Source organism: Mus pahari, chromosome 1, assembly GCF_900095145.1.
Source record: "Mus pahari chromosome 1, PAHARI_EIJ_v1.1, whole genome shotgun sequence".
NCBI classification, from domain to species: domain Eukaryota; kingdom Metazoa; phylum Chordata; class Mammalia; order Rodentia; family Muridae; genus Mus; species Mus pahari.
The window spans coordinates 164,823,613-164,843,845 of record NC_034590.1 but is presented as its reverse complement, the minus strand read 5'-3'; the positions used below and the strand labels follow the sequence as shown (position 1 = coordinate 164,843,845).

The 20,233-nt window shown below is 45.4% G+C and overlaps 1 protein-coding gene across 1 annotated transcript in view; it reads right to left on the bottom strand.

The window, feature by feature from the left end:
• Rbm20 (RNA binding motif protein 20) overlaps positions 1-16,784 on the bottom strand; it is a 190,819-nt gene extending 174,035 nt beyond the window's left edge. The window contains exon 1 of the mRNA XM_029537299.1: positions 16,217-16,784. Coding sequence (XP_029393159.1) covers positions 16,217-16,407 — 191 coding nt within the window. The 5' untranslated portion in view covers positions 16,408-16,784. The remainder of the gene's footprint in view (positions 1-16,216) is intronic.
• Between the last annotated feature and the right edge of the window lie 3,449 nt (positions 16,785-20,233).

The following is a 20,233-nucleotide window of genomic DNA, read 5'->3' as shown; positions in this document are numbered from 1 at the left end:
GTACGTGTATGAGTGTATGTGTGAATGTAAGTGTGTGTGTGTGTGTATATGTGTATGTGTATGTGTATGTGTGAGTGTAAGTGTGTGGGGGGTGGGTGTGAGTGGGTATGTATGTGAGAGTGTGTGGGTGAACACACACACACATTTGCAGGTGTCTTGGCACTCAGACCTGGTCAACAAAAGAAGCTGGGAGGCCTGAGGCAGTGGGCTCAGGAAGGGCAGTGGGTTCAAAAGGCAAGGGAGGAGGAGCCACACTCGAGTAGGAGCGGTGTGGAGGCCTGGCTCTGAGCCTGGACATTCCAGGCACAGCAGAGGACCCGAGCTGCTACTCCTTACTTAATCCCTACCTACTTCACAGGGCTGTGGGGGACTAACAGGGATAACCTAGGAGGAAGCAGAGCTCCCTACGAATGCCACACCACCACAAGTGGACAGCCCTGGCTCAGTCCCAGCAGAGCCCGTGGGACTGGAGGACTTCAAATTACCTTCACAGCACAGGCCTTGTCCCAGACCTATGTAATGTCTTTGGTGATCGATAGCTTTTGACAATCCAGTCTCCTTTCTCAGACCATTTATTCACTTATTTATTTACTTACTTATTTACATTGAGGGGGCAGGAAGAGATGTAGTGTGACTTTCAGGAGTCAGCTCTCTCATTCCGCCATGCGGGTTCTGAGGATCAGGTCCTCAGGGAGGCAGCAAGTGCCCTCTCCCACCGAGACATCCAACTGGCCCTGGCTTTCTTTTCCATAACAATAGTTAAATGATTTCCATGGTCCCTTCCAGCTTGAATTTCTGTGGCTTCTTAGAATCAGTCACCTTGCACTGCATCTTCCATGATAATACTTTGACACACACAAAAATATATTGGAGGAAGACTCTGATCCCAAAAACTGAGATGGAAAAGCACGTGTGCTTTGAGAGCCCGGAAGGGCTGTGTTACAAAGATGCCAGAAAGGAGTACAAAGAAGCTTCATCTAAAACGTGATTATTCGAGCGTGGTGGCCACGCCTTTAATCCCAGCACTCAGGAGGCAGAGGCAGGCAGATTTCTGAGTTCGAGGCCAGCCTGGTCTACAAAGTGAGTTCCAGGACAGGCCAGGGCTAAACAGAGAAACCCTGTCTCGAAAAACCAAAAAAAAAAAAAAAAAAAAAAAAAAAAGATTTCTCTTCTGTGCTTCTAATGGGGTAAATTATCACTGGACTTAATATCTGCTCAACTGCAAACTGGAGCGAGCCTATGGAGCAGATGATTGTAGTGTCAATCAAACAGCATAGCACTCAACATTTAAAAGACCTGACCTTTTAAATTTGTGTGTGTGTGTCTGTCTGTCCCCATGTGTGCACAGGAGTGTGGTTGCCACAGAAGCCAGAAGATGGCCTCAGATCCCCTGCAGATGGAGTCACAGGCAGTTGCAGGCTGCCTGACAGGAATGCTGGAAATAAAGCTCAGGTCCTTGGGTGGAGCAACTGTGCTCTTCATCACGGAACCAAAAGGCCCCAAGTTTTTTTGTTTTTTTGGTTTTTTTTTAAGATTTATTTATTTATTATATGTAAGAACACTGTAGCTGTCTTCAGACACTCCAGAAGAGGGAGTCAGATCTCATTACGGATGGTTGTGAACCACCATGTGGTTGCTGGGATTTGAACTCAAGACCTTTGGAAGAGCAGTCGGGTGCTCTTACCCGCTGAGCCATCTCACCAGCCCCAGCTCCAAGTTTTCATACTGGCCACACAAGTGAACTTCGAAAACCCAAGCATACAGGAAAAATCCTTATAAAATCACATATTGGATAAGAGAATCTAGAATTTAGAAAGTGCACCCAAACCTCTACAGCAAAAATATAAACAATTCTACTTAAAAATGAATGATTGACTTGGATAAAAACTTCTCTAATGAAGGTGTAAATGACCAATGACCACATGACAAGAAGCTCAACACCATTGGTCATCAGTAAAATACACATAAAAACCAGAGAAATGCTACTCCATACACACTGGAACAGCCATAGAAATAATCATAAAGAAATATAATGAATGTGAACGTTGGTGGAAGGGATTTAAAATAGAGCAGCATTTTAGGAAGCAATTGAGAGGTTCTTCAATAAATTAAACAGAGTTAGCATTAATTAATTAATTAATTAACCCATGATGCACACAGACAGAAGAACTGACACTTAACTAGGAATTTGTTCACAGGGAGCTGGGAGACAGCTCTGCAGGTAGAATGCTTTCCCTGTGTGTCAGTCAGGGTTCTACTGCTGTGAAAAGCCACCCTGACCATGGCAACTCTTGTAAAACAAAGTATTAAGTGTGGGGCTGATTGACAGTTTCAGAGCATTAGTCTATCGTTGCCATGCTGGGAAGCAGGCAGGCATGGTGCTGGAGCAGTAGCTGAGGGCTTTACATCCTGATCTGTAGGCAGCAGGCAGAAAGAGAAGCACTGGGCATGAATTGTGCTTCTGAAACCTCAGTGGCACGCTTGCTCCAACAAGGCCATACCTCCTAACCCTTTCCAAACAATTCCACTAAGTGTGGACTATTCTCATCCAAACCACCACACCATCCAACGTTGAGGATTTGTTTAGACTTCTAGCACCTGCACAAAAGTCTGGACATAGCAATGTCTCTGTAATCCCAATTCTGTGAAGGCAGCAACAGGAGGATTCCTGGGGCTTTCTGGTCAGCCAGCCTAGCTGAATCCATGAGTTCTAGGTGCAGTAGGATGCCCTGTCTCAATAAATAAGGTGGGAACTGATGAACAACCTCTAGCCTTTATCCATACCTGCACAGTATGCATATATACACACACATACACACACACCACATACAGATACACAGCACACACACACATACACAAACATATACACACACATACATACACATACATACATAAACACACCACATACATATGCACACATACATACACACACACATACACCACATACCACACACAGACACACACCACACACATACACACATACATACATACGCATACACACACATACATACACACCACATACCACACACAGACACACATACATATATACATACATATACACACATACAGTCATACACATACATACACACACACATAAACTCATACATACACACATACACACCACACATACAGTAAAAGAAAAAAAAACTCTGCCCATGAATGTGCACAGCAGCATTATTACAACAGCCAAAGGGAACAATGCAAATGTTCATTGAAGAATGAATGTGCAAACACATGTTATCTACCCACTCCGTGGAACATTAATACTCAATGCATGAAGCATTGATGCATAAATAATAGAGAAGACTCTCAAAATCATTGGGTGACACAGGAAATCAGACAAAACCAGCTCAATTTACATTAAACATACAAAACAGACAAATCCACAGAAGGAAAAAGCAGGCTAGCAATGTTCAGATACCAGGACCAAAGATTGAGAACCGACTCCTTAACTCACAGGTTCAGCCTTCTGACCTTGTGATGTGACATTCACCAAGGACTGCATCACTGAGTGTCTAAAAACCAAATCCAAAATGATCTTATAAACATCTTACAGCAGTTTATGGTTCTGCACTGGGTCACATCCATAGCTGTCCTTGGCCAGAGGAGGCCTTCAGGCTGTGTCAGATGTGTCAGGCTCTGATGGGTGCCGAGTGTCCCTCAGAAGTGATACAAATGTTCTGGTCCAGGATGGTGGTGACAGTTGGGCAACACCATGGATGTCCTTGCTGCCACTTTAAAACAGTTCAAGGGTCAATCACAGCCGCTGCTATGATCTGGGTGTAGTTTACCCTCTGTGGCTTCATGTGCTAAAGGCTTGCTCATCGATGATGGTGTGGCGGTTTTGTGGTGGGTCCTTTAAGAGAAGGGAGTTAGTGGGAGGTACTTAGGTCATTGGCGGCACTCCCCACAAAGTACTTAGTTCTTCTGGAACCCAGGCGGTTCCCTCAAGAACAAGTTGCTGTGAAGTGAGGCTTCGTCCTGCCATAGAGCACTCCTGCATGCAGCCGCTCTCCCTTCCACTTCTACCAGGAAGCTAGGCAGCCAAGAAGGCCCTCACCACGGCCTCCAGGTCACTGGCGTGCAGTGTCTAGATCTAAAGAAAGCTCTTCTTCATTAAAGCACGTATCTTCTGGTGTTTTGTGACAGAAGCAGAAGACAGACACAAAGGAATTATTCCAACGGAAGTAGTCACAATGAGTGAAAGAGCGTCTACCGTCGAAGAACACACTCCGATTCTACGTACATAAAATTCTAGGAAAAGACTAACCTACAATAAAAAATGATACTCATTGTTTCAAGGGTTGGGGGAATCAATGAAAGAGGGAAGGATAAATTATAAGAATCAGGTCTGGCAGGTGCTGATAAATGCCTCACATATGGTTTAATGTACAGTTTTACAAGTTGTCCTTGCACCTCCAAATCATGGAATCTTTAAAACACTGCCTGAGATACACAGAGGAGGTGGCTGCTGCTGTGGCCTTTCCTTAAACCTTCTTGCAAGTCAAAGCGGGCAGCCCTTCCCTGACTTCCTTTCCGTGTAATCTGTCTTCACTTCCTGTGGTCTCTTAAGGCAGAAGAACACCTGTGACAGTGTCTGAGGCTGGTGGAGAGGCTCATCTGGCAGGGAGGCACCCGAAGCCATGTGCCAGGTTTCAAGTCAGGAATTCCGTTAGCTATTAATAGGAGGCGAGACACTTTGATCATTGCTGAATCCTGGTTTTCTGAATTGTTTCAAAAGTGGTCCTGGTAGAACTTGGCAGGACACTCGTTTTGCAAATCAAACTATCCTATCTGCTATTATTTTAGCACATGCTGAGAGGATTATGGGTGTTTATATACTCTCCACAGCATCAAATTCAGGCCTTGCCTGACACGCATAGCAAGCAGAGCAAGCCAGTGCATCCGATGCCAACGCTGGATTTGCTAATGGCATTTAGACCGAGATATAGATTTCACGTTAAACCAAAAGGCACACTTGTAGCTAAAAGAAGAAAAAAGAAATGGAAAAAAATTAATCTTAATGACAGTATCAGATAAAATTTGACCTACTCACAAATAATTCCAGCCATGTTTTTCTAATAATTTTTATAAGTAATAGCTTTTCTTTATTTTGTATTTTTCTAGAGATCACAGGGTCACTTGAAGTTGTATAAGGTTCTCCATTCTAAGCCACACCCCACCAGCTATTGCCTAAATATTACTTTCTTAGCTTTCCTCTGAGTACTCCCTTATAAAACTCTGACTCAGTTTCTTATCTGTTAAAGGGGGGGGGGGAATATCCACACTCATTTCCCAGTATTATTGTGGGACTCAACACATATCAAGTTCTTTGAGAAGGAGCTGGCTTGCAGAAGTGCCCTGTGAAGGTTTGTCTGTTTGCTTAATTGTTGTTCCCTTTTTACAGAGGGGAACACTGAGGTTCAAGGTCTGTGGTGGTCAAGTCAAGTCTGGAACGAGGTAGACACAGAGTAGGCCCACTCCTTACTCTTCTCATTACCCGCCACGACCAAGTCCTCACCCATTCGTATTTTGCGTATGAAAATACACATTCCAAACAAGAACAGGCAAAAATAGACTGTAACTTAAATCTGAAAAGCACAGAGTGGCAGCCACAGCCAGCTCCTGACTCAGCCAGGGGCAGGGCAAGTCATCCGCCAATTTTAAAGTCACCTTCATATAGTTATTTACAGAAGAGAGAGAAGTGTGAGGCAGGAGGATTGCCATGGTCCCGGGCTACAAGATGAGTTGTAAGTAAGTCTGGGCTACAAAGTGAGAGCCATATTTGAAGAAGAGAGTAAGCAAAGGAAGGAGAGGAAGCAGTAAGGCCTCCACACAGAGCGGGACCTGCGGCACCAAGGCCTCTGCACAGAGCGGGACCTGCAGGAAGATGCCCAAAACAGTTCAGGACCGAATGAAAATGACATTAGTCACCTTCATGGGCACCCAACAGGCTTCATAGTCACCTTGGATGAGTATGGCAAAGCTGCCCTGGCTGGCTGGTGAGACAGCTCAGCAGGCAAAGGCACCAAAGACACTCAAGGTGGCAGGCAAGCCTGACAACCCACATGGTGGGAGAGGAACATCCACTCCTGCAAGCTAGCCTCCAGTCTCCCCGGGCATGTACAGACACACAAAACCAATCACTCAGTGTCAGTAAAAATAAGATGAAATAAAATAGGAGCTTCCTGTGGGAAGTGAGTCCTATGAATCGAGATCTAGAACATGCAGGGGCTCAAGACAACACTTATGTCTGCTATCTTGAAATCGTGTCTTCAAAGTTAGCTGATTTAGACTAGCTCTGAACTTATCTATTTTAAAGGAATACTTATCTTTCTAATTCCACATATTTCACCAACAGAATTCCTTTAAGTTTAGTCAAATGAGAACATAAGTCCAGGTGCTAGAGGAATAGCTCAAATATTAAGAGTACACGCTGCCCTCGCAGAGGACCCAAGCTTGGTTCCTGGCACACATATCATGGATGCTTATAACCACACAAAACTGCAGCTACAGGGGATTCAACACTGGCTTCTGGTTTCCAAAGAAAGCTACACAGTTACACACACACACACATACACTAAAGAGAGAGAGGAATAAATCTTTTTTTAAAAAAAAATAATAAAACCATTAAAATGTGTTGGAAACAGGATATTGATCATAGTATCATCTTACAGGAACTTGTCAATCAAGAGGAAAAGTCCCTGGTGGACACCATGATACCACAGCATCAAACGTAGCAGGATACAAGTCACTTGTATCTTTGCCAAAGGCCCACCTTGACTTTGTCCATGAGACCAGAATGATATTCAGGTCACGGTCTATTCCATGACCTGAAAAATTTTTGGTCAAGAATAGGAAAGCAGGCTGGTGAGATGGCTCAGCAGGTAAGAGTACCCGACTGCTCTTCCAAAGGTCCGGAGTTCAAATCCCAGCAACCGCATGGTGGCTCACAACCATCCGTAACAAGATCTGACGCCCTCTTCTGGAGTGTCTGAAGACAGCTACAGTGTACTTACATATAATAAATAAATAAATCTTAAAAAAGAAGAATAGGAAAGCATGGGTCTGCTTGCTGACATAAGCAAATGCATTGTGAACCTAATGGAAATGAGAGGGGTCCTAAGATAGCCACACACACACACACACCACTCACACACACACCACTCACACCTACAGACCAGACACATACCAAACACACACCACACAGACACACACACACTGTAGTATTTTTTTTAATATTTTTATGACACTAATTTCCTTAGATTTGCTAATGTGAGTATGCAAGTAATTTCAATAGTTTGGGAGGTATGGAAGACATAAGGTAAGCATACAAGAGAATGCAAAAATATAAATGCTGTTCCCTCCTAAAGCAAAAATACACTATTACACACTCAAATTTACATCTCTGTTAAAATGAATTTGCAGCAGAAGGATTGATGGGGAGGCTGAAACTATAACAAGCGTTCTCATTCCCATGAAAGGAAGAAGTGAGGTGCGTGAGACCCCTTTAAATGCCAGTTTATAAGTATTTATAAGTATTTGATGTATTAAAGGGTGCTCCTTGGTTTGAAAGGGATTAGGGTACCTAGGTTTCATGATTAAGGACCTGGAAAAGGTAACTTGATGCAAGAGGAGGAGAAAATGCAAGATCTGATTCTGCTTGGCAGGAAGGCAAATAGGAGGCAACCTGCAGAGACCCCACCTTTTGCTGTACAGAGCCATCAAATGAAAATAAAATCACAAATGGTTTTTATTTCTCTTTCCATTTCCACACTGACAAAAACATCCCAGTTGAAAACAGAGTTAGGATTCTAGCGGGATGTGACCACTGTCTCACTGTTCAGCCCTCCTGATTCACTTAACTCCCCTGGTGCTTTCTTTAAAGGGACAGTGTTACAATATATTGCCTAATTACAACAGAATACATGAACTGCAGTTGTGTCACAGAGCCACTGCTGATCTTTGCTAGGCACTTTAGATTTTTCCCTCCGGCTGTCAACACTGTTTCTGAGACAGGGTCTCTGGCTGTCCTGGAACTCACTTAGACCAGTTTGGCATCAAACTCAAAAATCCTCCTGCCTCTGCCTCCTAAGTGCTGGGATTAAAGGCATGTAGCCACATGCTCCTCTAGTTAATAATATATGGAGCTCACTTTTATTAATAAATGAAAGATAATATCAACCTAATGTTTTTACACTACATATATATGACATTTATGCAAAACATAATTTATGTTTCCAAATGAAAATTACTTAGGCAGTTTTTAATTTTTTTCTCTTCTCAGCAATACTACAATAAATAATTTTGCTCAGTCTACCCATGCACATAACTTACATACAACTCATCCCCCTTTTCATTTTTGTTTTGTTTTTGTTTTGTGTTTGTTTGTTGAGGCAGGGTCTCTCTACATAGCCCTGGCTGTCCTAGCACTTACTATGTAAACCAAACTGGTTTCAGACTTGAAGAGATCTGCCTGCCTCTGCCTCCCAAGTTCTGGAATTAACAGTGTGTGCCACCATGCCCAGGTGATAATGCCCTGTTCAAGAAAGGCTAAGGCATGCTGGGGAGACGGCAGAGCAGGCAAAATGCTTGCCGCTGCAGCAGGGGGACCTGAGTTCCAATTGCCAGTTCCTGTATAAAACAGAGGCAGAGGCGCACATCTGGAACCACAGCACTTAAAAGGAGAGTCAGAGGGCTAGTCTAGCTGACACCATCGGCTCCTGGTTGAGCGAGGGATTTTTGGTTAAAAAAAAATAAGGTAGAGAGAGAATGAAGAAAATGCCTAACATTGACCTCAGGGCTCCATATCTGTAGGCTCCTAAGCATACAACACACACACACAAACACACACACACACACAAACACTCTCTCTCTCTCTCTCTCTCTCTCTCTCTTTTCCTAGTTTTTCAAGACAGGGTTTCTCTGTGTAGCCCTGGTTGTCCTGGAACTCACTCTGTAGACTAGGTTGGCCTCGAACTCAGAAATCCACCTGCCTCTGCCTCTCAAGTGCTGGAATTAAAGGCATGTGCCACCACTGCCCAGCGCACGCATGTACACACACACACACACACATATACTTGCACACTCACATTCTCTCTGTTTCTGTCTCTGTCTCTCTCATATCTTTTCAAGCATTAAACTTTCTACACAGCTCTGTCCCCTGCCAGTTAGCAGAGGACACAGCTGTGGCTGATGCACCCGTGTGCTTTCCGAGGCTCAGGACGCATTTCGATGCTTTGTGGATTGGCGAGGTCACATGGGAACCTGAGGACTCCTTTTGGAATAACTGTAATTTCTACAAGACAGAAAATCATTTCCAGCAGATTGAGCGCTGCCTCCCTCTCTGCTGCGGGGTGACATCTCATCCCCCACTGAGCACTGGGGTTCTGCCACACTCTCTCTCACCCTGCTCTCATGTTTACATTTCTGCCAGCAAAACCATCATCAAACATATTCCCATCTGCCTGAGTGAAATACCCCCAGTTCAAAGAGAACCACAGGACCAGGCTCTTAAATTGAGGATGGGATTCCCTCCCCCCAAAACTTAATGCCTTTAAGTCATTAACAATCTGAAGTAATTTAAAGTTTAAATCTCCACTAACATTGGCATACTTCCGACTTTAAATTATGGTACTGGTGTAAGTATTTTTGCAAATGCTAAGGAAAGCTCTCCCCCCAGCTTTGTCTCACAGACATGTACCTGTGCCCACAGCTAAAAGCAAAGTGAGCAGACTCTCTGCCCGGTGTGAGGCTGGGAGGGCAGGAAGGCGCCCTACAGGAATGGTCAGGGAATCACCCAGCCATAGTTCTTGCTGAATCTGATACCAGGACGAAACTATCCATCATTTCCAATCCCCAGGGAGGCCAGATTAGGAAGGTTAATTGGCTTGCCCTAGTCACCTACGCCCAGGTCGGTGTTTCCCCCACCCCTCTCTCTGATGCTCTGTCGGAACCCAATTATTAATTTGAGTGAGGATGCTCATTTTACATTTGATGGTATCAGGTTGATCCTAAGTTGATCTGCTTAGTAGTTAACTAAAAATAAACACCCCCTCCCCCCCAAAAAAGAGATTTAAAGAAAAAGTACACAAGTGTATGTGTATGCACACACACACACACACACAGAGTGCACGCCTGCATGCATGCACATAATCATGTTCTATTCCTAACTCTGGAGGTCAGGTTTAAAGGTGGGTCTAATGAGCTGGAGTATGGTGGTACATACTTAGAATCTCAGCACTCAGGAGGGAGAGGCAGGAGGGCCATCAGTTCAAGGTCAACCTTGGCTATATAGTGAGTTTGAGGCCACCATGGGCTACACAGTGAATCTGGGGTTTGCCTAAGTTTCAGAATACCTTGTTCGTTTTTAAAGGTTGAGCTAATAAAATTCAGAAACATAGTTAGGGAAGATTCTGCAGGGAAGTCGCGACTTCTGAGAAGTATTTGCGCTGTCTAGGTAGCCTGGAGTAGAGTCTTCTCAGTCAGCCATAGGAGAAAGTGGTAACCATGGTAACCGAGAAAGGACAGAGGCAACGGGTCCTGGTACCTACTGGAGGCAAACACCCACATTAAAGGAGAGAAAAGTGGCGTGAAAGCCGGATGATCGGGTGATGACCCCCCTAGACACACGCACGACCCCCTGCTTCTGTTTCTGAACACATGGTAAGATTTATTCTGCAAACTGAGCTGTGAGTTATTAACACAACATCTTCACCCAAGTTGCTTCATGCCCCCCTTCCTACCCATAAAGTACATTTAGCATCAGTACGTGCCCCATCCCTCCAGGTCTGCTGTCAACAAGATGAAAACATGGCCTTGTAAACCATCAGGGGACCTCTCTTGTAAAACCCAGCAGTAACCATAGAACTTAAGGAAGGCTTTGCCTATTAGATATCTGTAACGTACCTAAAACACAGGAAGAAGAAACACATTGCTTCTCGGCCTTTTGGCTAAGATCAAGTGCAGAAAGAAGAAAACATGGAGGGGAGGGGAGGAAAGAAGAAAACATGGAGGGGAGGAGAGGGGAGGGGAGGAAAGAGGAGGGGAAGGGAGGGGAGGGGAGGGGAGCCTTGTCTTCCACCACCTCCTCAAACGACAGGAGGTGATAGCAGTCCCCAAGCCAGCCTTGTCAAGCATCCCAGTTGGATAAGAGGCAAAGACCACCCACTGAGCCTTCTCCGAGCCCACCAGGAGGGCTGGAAATCCGGTGTACATTGCAGATTCAAAAAATGTGCTTCATGATTAAAATCAGGAAGTCCCTGCCCATAACAGGTGGGGACAGGCTACATGAAGCATGGCAGCAGATAGAGCACCAAGAGCACTCCTGGTCTTAACCAGGGAAGAAAAGGCTGCTTGCCATTTCCGGCTGACTGATAATTGCCGTATTTTCTCTAATCCTACATTGTAGATCGTTTTACTTTTGTCAAAATTTCTCGACACTTCCAGCAGACCCTTACACCCAAAATGGATCTGTAGAAACGTTATGTCAAAATGTACAAAATAAAATCAATTAGGCCATCCCCAACTAGATCACCACAGGGTGAGAAACTTCTCTTCAGTATTCCCACACCACTAGTTCAGCTTCCTCCTGTCTTTAGCCTCCATTGTTTCTGCAGCCCACTTTAACTTCTATCTCTTGGTGACATCCTGTGGATTCCCAACATTTCCTTTGCATTTCTGTTTATCAAAGTTGTGCATTTCTATTACATTGTTTTCCTGAGGACTGGCCACGTGGGCAGGGGAAAAAAGAAATCATTTTAACTGCTAGCAAGACGTTACAACCGCAAGAAAAATAAATGAGAACAGAGAGGGAACTGAAGAATGGGAGTCCTTTGCCATGTTGGTTAAGAATTCCCCAGCCCCAGACTTTGAGGGCAGGCAAAAAAATCTCAGCCTGCCTGAGTTCACATCCAGTTGACAGATGCCTCTGTTAAATCGTTAGTTTCATGAACTTCCAAGGTGATAGCAAGTGAAGAAGTGGATAGAAGAAAGGGCCAAAGCAAGTTCTCTCCTCTCCACCAGCACAGGCATTTGAGTGTGTCAGTGTGTGCCATGTGGGCAGTCATTTACTGTGACTAAAGGGAACAATGTTCTACATTTCATAATACTGATCTTTCAGGCAACTTGAGAAAAACTCAAAACTGCACCGCTATCCATATTATCCGGGAACACTTACAGGGAAAGAGGAGCTTCCGAGTAAAATGTCATTTAAAAAAAAAAAAAAAATGGCTTTCAGGGGCTTTCTGGAGAAGCAGATACTTCAGAGCTTTAACAAGGACCCGTTTCTCTCTCCCCTGCTCAGGCTGACTTAATCCTTGCAGATGTTTTCCCTGCCAAATACTTGTCTTGCGTGTAGTCTAAGATGGTGTTTAAAATTTCCAAAATTCCTTCTACAAATATATTCCTATTCCCCTGGAAAATGGGCTCAAATTGATATTAGGAACTGACACAGATGTTAGAGACTCCATCTGCTTTCCAGAAAAGTACCAAATGTGTCTGTGAAGTAATGTCCCTTTTTGGTAAATACTTCATTCCTCCCCCTAATTGTCGATAGACTCATTAGCATGCCCATCGAGTTGATGGATATCACATAACCCCTAATCCATTACATGGAGAGCCCTCTGACTGGAGGCGGTGTGTTCCATCATCTGCTAGTGGAAAGGCTACTTGTAACATTTTCTATTCTAAGTGCTTAGCCTTCGAGCACAGAGAACAAACTGACACCAAGCAAAAACTGAAGTAGAACGCAAGGCTGGGCTCCCGTCTTTAAGCTGCACTCCCATGCCAGGATGCTAGCTATCAATCACTAAACCAATTGGTTTTTTATTTGCTTGTGAAATTAATCTGGGAAGAAGCAAGAAATTCATCCATTCTTAAATGTGCAGCCTGATACGTCACATTAATAAAGAAATTCATCCATACTTAAATGTGCAGCCTGATACTTCACATTAATAAAAAAAATCTTACAGCAAGTCAAATAATTTAGAGAAATCATCTTTGTGGCTTTCTTCATAAAGGTGTGTGTGTTTGGTTCTTTTCCTTGTACTTAGCGTTAGCTCTTGTAATCCCATCTGTCCATTGACATCTACCTTATTGCAACCGTACCTTTATTCTGATAGTTTCAAATTTATAATCTAGAATTTAAATGCCTGTGGTACATCAATGTTTATAATGTCTTATAAATCAAAGATTGTATTCAAGGTTGAAGCACACAATTAAAACAAAATAATTTTGGAAACTAGCATCAATAGTTAAGAGTATAGATCCTTATAGAGCATTTTTCAGCAAACACCAATGTTTTCTTCTGCAAATATGAAAAATAAGTCTATGTCTTTTTTTAATCTTCAAATTATTTTGATTTATTAACTCATCTTTTCTTAAGGCGTTTTTATATTTCTTGTTTTCCAAAGGGCTTAGAAAGAGCCTTATGTGATACAAGGACAACTTCACTTAGCCAGTTTGCAGAACGCACATTTAAAACAAAACTTTCCCAAGACCCTAGTTATGTGATTGTAACCTGGCCGATGTTTCTTATGTCGGGGACAGACGGGAGCCACAGGGGCTTGGCTGGCTCTCAACTTGTGTTAAGAACACAATGAAAACCAACAGCATACTCCTGATCTGAACAGAAGGACCCTACAGATGAACTGGAGACACAACCGCCCAAGTGGTGAGACAGGCTGCAGTAAAACAAACACCCGACTAAGTCCCACAATTCATCATGGCATTGCAAGCGTTTGATCAGTTAAGCACAGCTCTAAGACATAAGGCGTGAGGACAAAGCCTGTTTCCATCTTCACCAATGACTTTACCAAAGTCATTGACCTCAATCGAAATGAAAACCATTGCTAATCAGCCAACACACCTTAAAAGGTGAAAAGATTCCCATAATCGCTAAATGCCGTACCACCAAAAGATTGATGTCTCCGTCATTTTGAAAGAGAGTAAAACTTAGGGACGACTTACTGACCTCACTGAACTAATGGCAAAAACTGAAGATTCACTTAGAAGGTTTAATATAGATTTCAATTTAAAAACTTTTTTTCCCCACAGCTTTAGATCACAAATGCCTCCAAATCCAGGGCCAGAAGATTCATTTTTGGCCAAAGGCAGGCAACCCGCTACCTCTTCTCGAAGATGGTTGATGAAAACACTGCCTCCTAACAACATAAAAATGGTCGCTCAGATTAAATTATGCAAACGTAGTTTCAAAATAGCCCGCTCAGGTTTCAGCGCATTACAGATGGGCCCGCAAAGCACTTTGCCGTGTTGAGCCTGGTTCCAGCGGAATTTCTGTGGCACAGAAGGAGACACAAACCCCAAATCTTCCTTATAAAGAAAAGCTCTGAAATATAAGAGCACGAACATCAAATCCCATGGGTACATCCACCCGCCTTACACATTGTCCTTGAACACAGGCCTATCGCCAGGCCATGGACGCTTCTGCAGGGCTCCATCCTTGCCTATAAGCAGAAGGAGCCATCTTTGAAAGGGTCCGCTGTGTGTTCTTAAAATAACATAGTCAGAGATGGAATTTTCCAAATAAGATAATAAATGTATAGTTTACATTATTAATTATATGAAGAAACTAAAATGCATCTTAAATTATCCATTTTTGCAAATTGAAATTTTTTTTCCCACCTGGCAGTGCTTCAGATAGTCATTTGTGAAGGAGATTTCTTTTCTGGGAATAAGAAGTTCCTAGTTTTCTTCTACTTAAAACTGAGGGGAAATGCAGGCTAATTACTAAAAAACAAAGCGGTTTTGATAAATATAACATGCAGGCTGATTTCAGTACACACATCACTGGTTCACAGAGAAAGATAATAGTTTTAAATTCATAACTGATCAATTTGGATGCTTTAGTAAGACAACTTTAGATTTAAGCAGATTTTATCAGTTGACTTCTATTTACGTCGCAGATCGAAGTGAAACTTTAGGAGTTACATAAAGTGTCAGTCCTCTTTAGTATTTGCTGGAACGCTTTACAAAGAGAGGAAAAAGGACCACCTTAGGGAACGTCTTCACTTTTAAAAAGTTGCAAATTGCAAGTAGCTAAAAGTTATGTAAAATATCAAAGTTTAAGGATAAAAGCGTTATACGTAAAATAGAACTTTAGAAGTCAACCAGCCAACAGATAGGGAACCATTTTGCCCTGAAACGCGACACCCCCGTTATTGATGGCAAATTTGAGTTTTCACTCTTTTCTATTACACAACTTGCTTTTTAAAGCCATTCAGAGTTGACTACTATTTGCTTCCATTTCCTTTTCCATGTTTGCTTTTTTTTTTTTTCCTTAGTGCACCGTAGTGAGTTTACAGAATCCCCAACATCAGAATAGCCAACAAAAAACTTCAGCTCCCATGTGGGTTTTCCTGAGCTTACATGTTCCAATTAGACTTGTGGGAACACTCAAACTGTTTTTCAGGACTTTGTCACAGGCTGACCAAGCCTGAAGCAGAATAACTTTCGAACATTCCAACATTCTAGGCCTCAAACTGTCAAAACAACGCTTTTTAAGGAGCGGAGGAGCAAAACACCAGCGGTTTACTTTTACGCTTCCCAGACGGGATAAGGGGCTTCCTGGGACCCCTGACCACCCCAGCTTACCAAACCAATGAAAAGAAGAACGGTGAGGTTCACCATGGTATCTAGTGAAAACCTTTTCTGCGGCTGAGAACTTGCAAGGGCCATGTTGCAAAGTGTTTACGCGTTGTTTACAGGCCCTCAACTCCCTTTGCCCCTAAGTCTCTAGTTGACTCCACTAAAGGTAGTTTTGTTCTCAATGGCGAGTTATCACACACCCTTCACTAAGCGCTCACACTCACGCTTGACCCGTCATTGTCACCGTAATACATTCCAGTGGTCTCTAAGGACCAGAAGATGAAAAAAAAAAAAAAGTCTCTGGGCCATTTTCCCCAACTTCGAGCTTATGAAGTTAAAAAAGATCCAGTACCACTCAGAAGAGAAAACACATAAGAAAAAAGCAAAAATTATGCCCCCACTACCACCACCACACACTAATAACTTGACTGCGTTCTACCCAATATCACCAACAAGCCAGAATGGCACCGACCCTGCTCAGAGCGCCAACAACACTTCAAACACAAGCGGGGCGGACGAAGTTTAGCAAAGGATGGAAAGGAAGCCACAAAAGAGGGCCCCTGGGGTGTGTCCCAGGCTCACCCCAGCCCCACTCCCTTCTCCCTCTTACTTTTGAATGATCTGGGGCAGGCTGGCTTGAGGCTGCGGCGGTGGCGGTGGCGGTGGCGGCAGGGGCTGCATCCCTTGCTGGCCCTGGGGCACGGAGTGCCCCTGAACACCGGGCACAACACAGGCATCTCTGTCGGGTTGCTCCGGACCGCTGGGATCCGCGTCCTGGCTCATGGCTGCTGCCAGGACCATGCGCGGCGACACCGGCCCGGGCTCGCAGCGAAAGAGAGCGCGGGAGGGGCGGTCCCGGAGCACAGGCGCTCACTGGCCGGGGTCCCTGTGCCCAGTCCCCTTGTCCTTCTCGGTGGCGCGGGGAGGAGACGAGAAGAGTGGGGAGGAGACAGTCCCCGCGGCGCCGCCTCCTCCACCTCCCGGCGCTCCTGCTGGAGAAGCTGCGGAGGGGGCGGGGGACAGGGACAGGAACAGGGGGCGTCCCCGAGCCCACGGAAGCCTCGAGACGCCCAGGAGCTGCTGCGCGCGGGGTGACCGAGACAACTGTGCCTGCCCACCCGAGGCGCAGTGAGCTGGGACGCAGAGTAGCGGCCTCCACCCGCCACCGCGAGCTCCTCGGGGTGACCAGCCAGGCGCTCCTCAGTGCGACACCCTCGTGAGAGGGCGACACGCCGGCCCGCCCGGTAGCCGCCCTCCGCCGTCCTGTAGCTTCTTCCGTAGCTCACAGGCTGCCCGGCTCCGACAGAGTCCCGAGGACATCGCCAGCGCGAAGTGCGCCCGGGGCTTGGCATCCTCCTGCGGCTGGAGCCCGGCCAGCGCCTCTGGAAGGACCCGACACCACCACATCCTTCCCTAGGTGGGTGGGACAGCGATCTCGGGGCTCAGATGATCCAGGCTCCGGAGCTCACCACACTGGTAGTTCCAGCTGTCGCTTCGGGGGTCCCAAAGGCGACGGACGGGGTAGCAGTGGATTCATTTCTTTGAATTTTCCCCGAAAGACCCCACAGGGACCCCACGGGAGCAAAAGAAAACCAGGCACAAGTTTCTTTCATATTTATTGGCAACGTCCCTGGAAATTTAAAGGAGAAGGAGGAGAGTTCACCGACTCTGCCATTCGCCCGGAGCCCACCTGCGCCAGACACCTGTGTGCACCGGGGTGACAACTGTGCGCACGCACCTGTGAGGCTCCGAGGGCGGAGCAGCTGGAGACAGCGGCCCGGGGACACCTGCTCCCGCAGACCCTCCTGCACCTGAGCCGGGGCGTGGCCGCCTCGTGCTCCCTCGGACTGTGCTGTTCCCTGGTGTTCCAGACATGAACACCCGCGGCCAAGTTCCTCTCTCGTGAGTTACAAGCCAGAGTGCAGCGAGCTGATCCCACGGCCTGAAGTTCTGCCTGCCTGCTTCACACACCAGAAAATTCTAAAAATGGCTCAAAACCTGACAACTGCTTGAACTCTCTGAAAGATACTTTCTGTCCCTCCTGTCTCTTGTGTCAATTTCCCCTTGAAACTGCCTATCCGGCCACCCTACCTTAGAGAGTCTCTCTCTCTCTCTCTCTCTCTCTCTCTCTCTCTCTCTCTCTCTCTCTCTCTCTCTCTCTCTCTGCCAATTAAAGTTACGATTATTTGTATTCTTAAACATCACATCATTCACAGTTCACACAATTAAGTCTGACAAACAAAACGGCCGAGTGGCGGCGGTGACACATGCCTTTAATCCCAGCACTCCACTAGAGAGGCAAAGGCAGGGGAGACCAGCCTAATCTATAGAGCCCCAGAACACCCAGGGCGACACAGAGAAAGACTGTCTGGGGGGGGGGGACAAAAAAAAAACAAAAGCAAAAATCTCTCAAGTAAAGGTGGCTTACTTGCTGGCCCCTCTCACAAGCAGAGCCGTGTCTGATTCACGGGCAGTTTTCTGAGATTGAGTTCTGTCACTAACTTCTCGAGCGTGGTTTCCACATATTCCATCTTACCCAGGCACATATACACACTCCCTTAACCCTGGAGGAAATCACCTAAAACTAACATTGAGACTCTCCCCAAAGAAGACAATGAATGAAGGCTTCCCAGATGTTTCCCTTGAAACACGTGCCAGAGAATCATCTAAAAGCCCCTGGAGACCGCTCTGTAGTCATGAGGCACATCTGTTTACTGTCTGGACTGCAATGCACCGATGGAAAGGTATCCTCTCTGAGGGCTGGTTAGCAAATGTGATGGAATTAGGAATAATGAGGCCCTGGCTCCAAGTTCCAGGTGGGGGTGTTTCTTGCAGTCAGGAGGTATCGGGGCCGGTTTTTACAAATAGGATTCTACAGTTCAATAGTAGTCAACTTGAACAAGGTATTTTTAAAACTCCGAGGAAACTGAGTGGGTGGAAGGCACACTGGTGCTCTTATTAAAGACTAGGTAACATGAAATTCTCTGTAGTTCTCTCCATGGGAATGGGTGGAAAAAGACTGAGGTGTGGGGGGTGAATTTTGAGTGTCCCTCCTGGGAAAATACTGAACAAAGGGAGACTGAGAATTCACTGGGTTTTTTATTTTAAAAATAAATAAATAATAAAAGAAAAGCCATGGTCCACAGGCATTTTCCCCCAGGAATTCTATTTGCATGATTATAGCTTCATATTTGTCATTTGTGATGTGGAGGCTAGCGCTGTGGCAGAAACCTTAAGCTAACTGAGCGAGATCCCCAAGAATGTTGCCTGGAGTGCAGTGAGCAACCATGTCTATTTTCCAAGTCAAACATTACATGCATTAACCAGTTGGGGATGCAGTTACTTTTCCTCAATTTTTATCTAGGAGTAGCACCACACAAACACACACAGACACACACACACACAGACACACACACACACACAGAGAGAGAGAGAGAGAGAGAGAGAGAGAGAGAGAGAGAGAGAGAGAGAGAGAGAATTATCTAGTATCCAAACTGCCCTCCCATCCCCTAAGAGTTTGCTTCAGCAAGCGCATGTGAGAAAGGCTGAGTCACCCACTTCACTTCACAGTGGGGAGTCTGACTAAGGGGAGGGCTGGCAACAGCTCTTTTCTCCTCTCTGCAGGAGCATCCTGTCCCTCCTTGACCCACAAGGATCTGGCAGTGAGGCTTTTGTTGTGCAGGACATTTCACGGGAGACTTGTATTGCTTATCTTTAGCCAGTAACCTCCTGAGCTAGCTGGCATTACTGTGTTTTACAACCAAGGAAACTGAGTCTCTCAGACAGCTATGAGCATGTTGCTCAAGGCCACCCAGCTTCTGAGGGACAGAAGCAAGACTGTCCCTCAGAAGCTGTCCCAACTAGGCTGGTCCATTTTCAGATCCTATCTGTCACCCCTTCACACTGCCTGGATGATGGGTGTGGAGCTGAGAGCTCATTGCCTGATGAGGTTTCGTCCTCTGGGGAATAAAAACAGCACCTGCACTACGATTCAATCCATCACACCCACCTTCTGAGAGCCCTAGATTAGTAGGTGGTATCTAAATTGTAATGGGATCATTTAAAGAAACGAAGCAACTTTGTTATTCCAGGGTCAATCATTCTCAAACTTGCAGTGACACTGGGCCTCTGCCTTGTTTCGTAAGCTGAATAATGAATTTACTGGCTTTCAGGCTCTGTTTTCTCATACCTTTTCATTTAATGCAGACAGAGAAGCCTGGAGAACGTGTGCAAGGTCGCTGGGATGCTGAACCGCAGAGCTGGGGCTCAGTGCCTTTTCTGTAACACTGTATCACTGTTCTGTGACACTGCTCTGTAACACTGTATCGCTATTCTGTAACATTGTATCACTGGTCTGTAACACTGTAACTCTACTCAAAGGGTCGCCTACCTTTCAGGCTGATGTGATCATTCCTCTGCCGAAGGGATCACTTGAGGTGTGCTGCCCCTCCTGGTGTGTACACCTCTAGACGGTCAAGTTCTGTGCTCTCAGAGCCAGTGAGGCTGGGAGACACAGACCTCCTTTTCTGCTGCAAGGAGAAGCGCAGACTGCTGCAGTTTCTGCATGTGAGCTGGAATTGTCTATTAACATTGCAACAAGGTTGTTGAGGAGGAAGCAGAAGGCACG